General features: G+C 36.3%; 1 protein-coding gene across 1 annotated transcript in view; it reads left to right on the top strand.

The window, feature by feature from the left end:
• Positions 1–857, top strand: part of LOC107758038 (transmembrane gamma-carboxyglutamic acid protein 4-like) — a 5,515-nt gene extending 4,658 nt beyond the window's left edge. Inside the window, exons 4-5 of the mRNA XM_016575679.1 lie at positions 436–574; positions 683–857. Of these exons, the coding sequence (XP_016431165.1) occupies positions 436–574; positions 683–857 (314 nt within the window). The remainder of the gene's footprint in view (positions 1–435; positions 575–682) is intronic.

Raw genomic sequence — 857 nt, 5'->3', positions numbered from 1 at the left:
TCAAATTTGGACTAACCCAACTTTTGGGTTAAAAATTTAATGTAAAAATTTAACCCAACAGCTGGGTTAGTCCATATTTGACCCAAAGTTGGGTTGAAACAACCCAGAATTTTTTAGAGTGTAAGATTATTTGAATGTTTTTAAAAGAAGACTCTTAAACTCACCAAGATTTAATTTATTTAATCCAAAATACAGTAAGAACAGTTATATTGTGAAATATTATTTAAAATGACTGTATAGTTTGAAAAAAAGCTACATTTTTAGCATCATTACTCCAGTCTTCAGTGTCACGTGATCCTTTTGACCAGTAGTGTATGTACTAACTTCCATTATTTCAAAGAATTCAGTCATATATAAAGAAATAATAATAGCCATCACATAAAAACTGTATTTTATTATTAGATTTTTGATAACTATTTCCACCTGTATTTATAGATAAGGGTGAATCCCAATCAAAAGTTGATGTAACAGCATTGCTGGTGGGCATCATCTCCGCTGGAGTCTTTATTGTTATAGTTGGCCTCCTTATCTGGTACTTCTGCCAGGGGAGGAATAAAGACCATGGCTTCCGAAGGTAAGGCTTTGTGAAGCACATTCTCTATGTTGAGAATTATGAGAATTATCCTAAGAGTTTGTCATTTACTGGAGAGACTGTTTGCAATGTTTCGCCTTTTAAATTTAGTTCATTCAGACGTCGATCCAACCGAAGCAATGCCTCTGTGATCATCCGGAGACTGGAGGAGGTCTCTCTGCATCCTATTCCTCACACAGGCTCAGATGCCAGCCCAGATGCTCATGCTTTACCTTCTTATGAACAGGCCGTCGCCATCGCCATCAATGGACCACTCCCTAAATAA

The sequence above is a fragment of the Sinocyclocheilus rhinocerous genome, unplaced genomic scaffold (assembly GCF_001515625.1).
Source record: "Sinocyclocheilus rhinocerous isolate Xijiao unplaced genomic scaffold, SAMN03320098_v1.1 scaffold82, whole genome shotgun sequence".
In the NCBI taxonomy this organism is placed as follows: domain Eukaryota; kingdom Metazoa; phylum Chordata; class Actinopteri; order Cypriniformes; family Cyprinidae; genus Sinocyclocheilus; species Sinocyclocheilus rhinocerous.
This window is presented reverse-complemented; position numbering and strand designations above follow the sequence as displayed.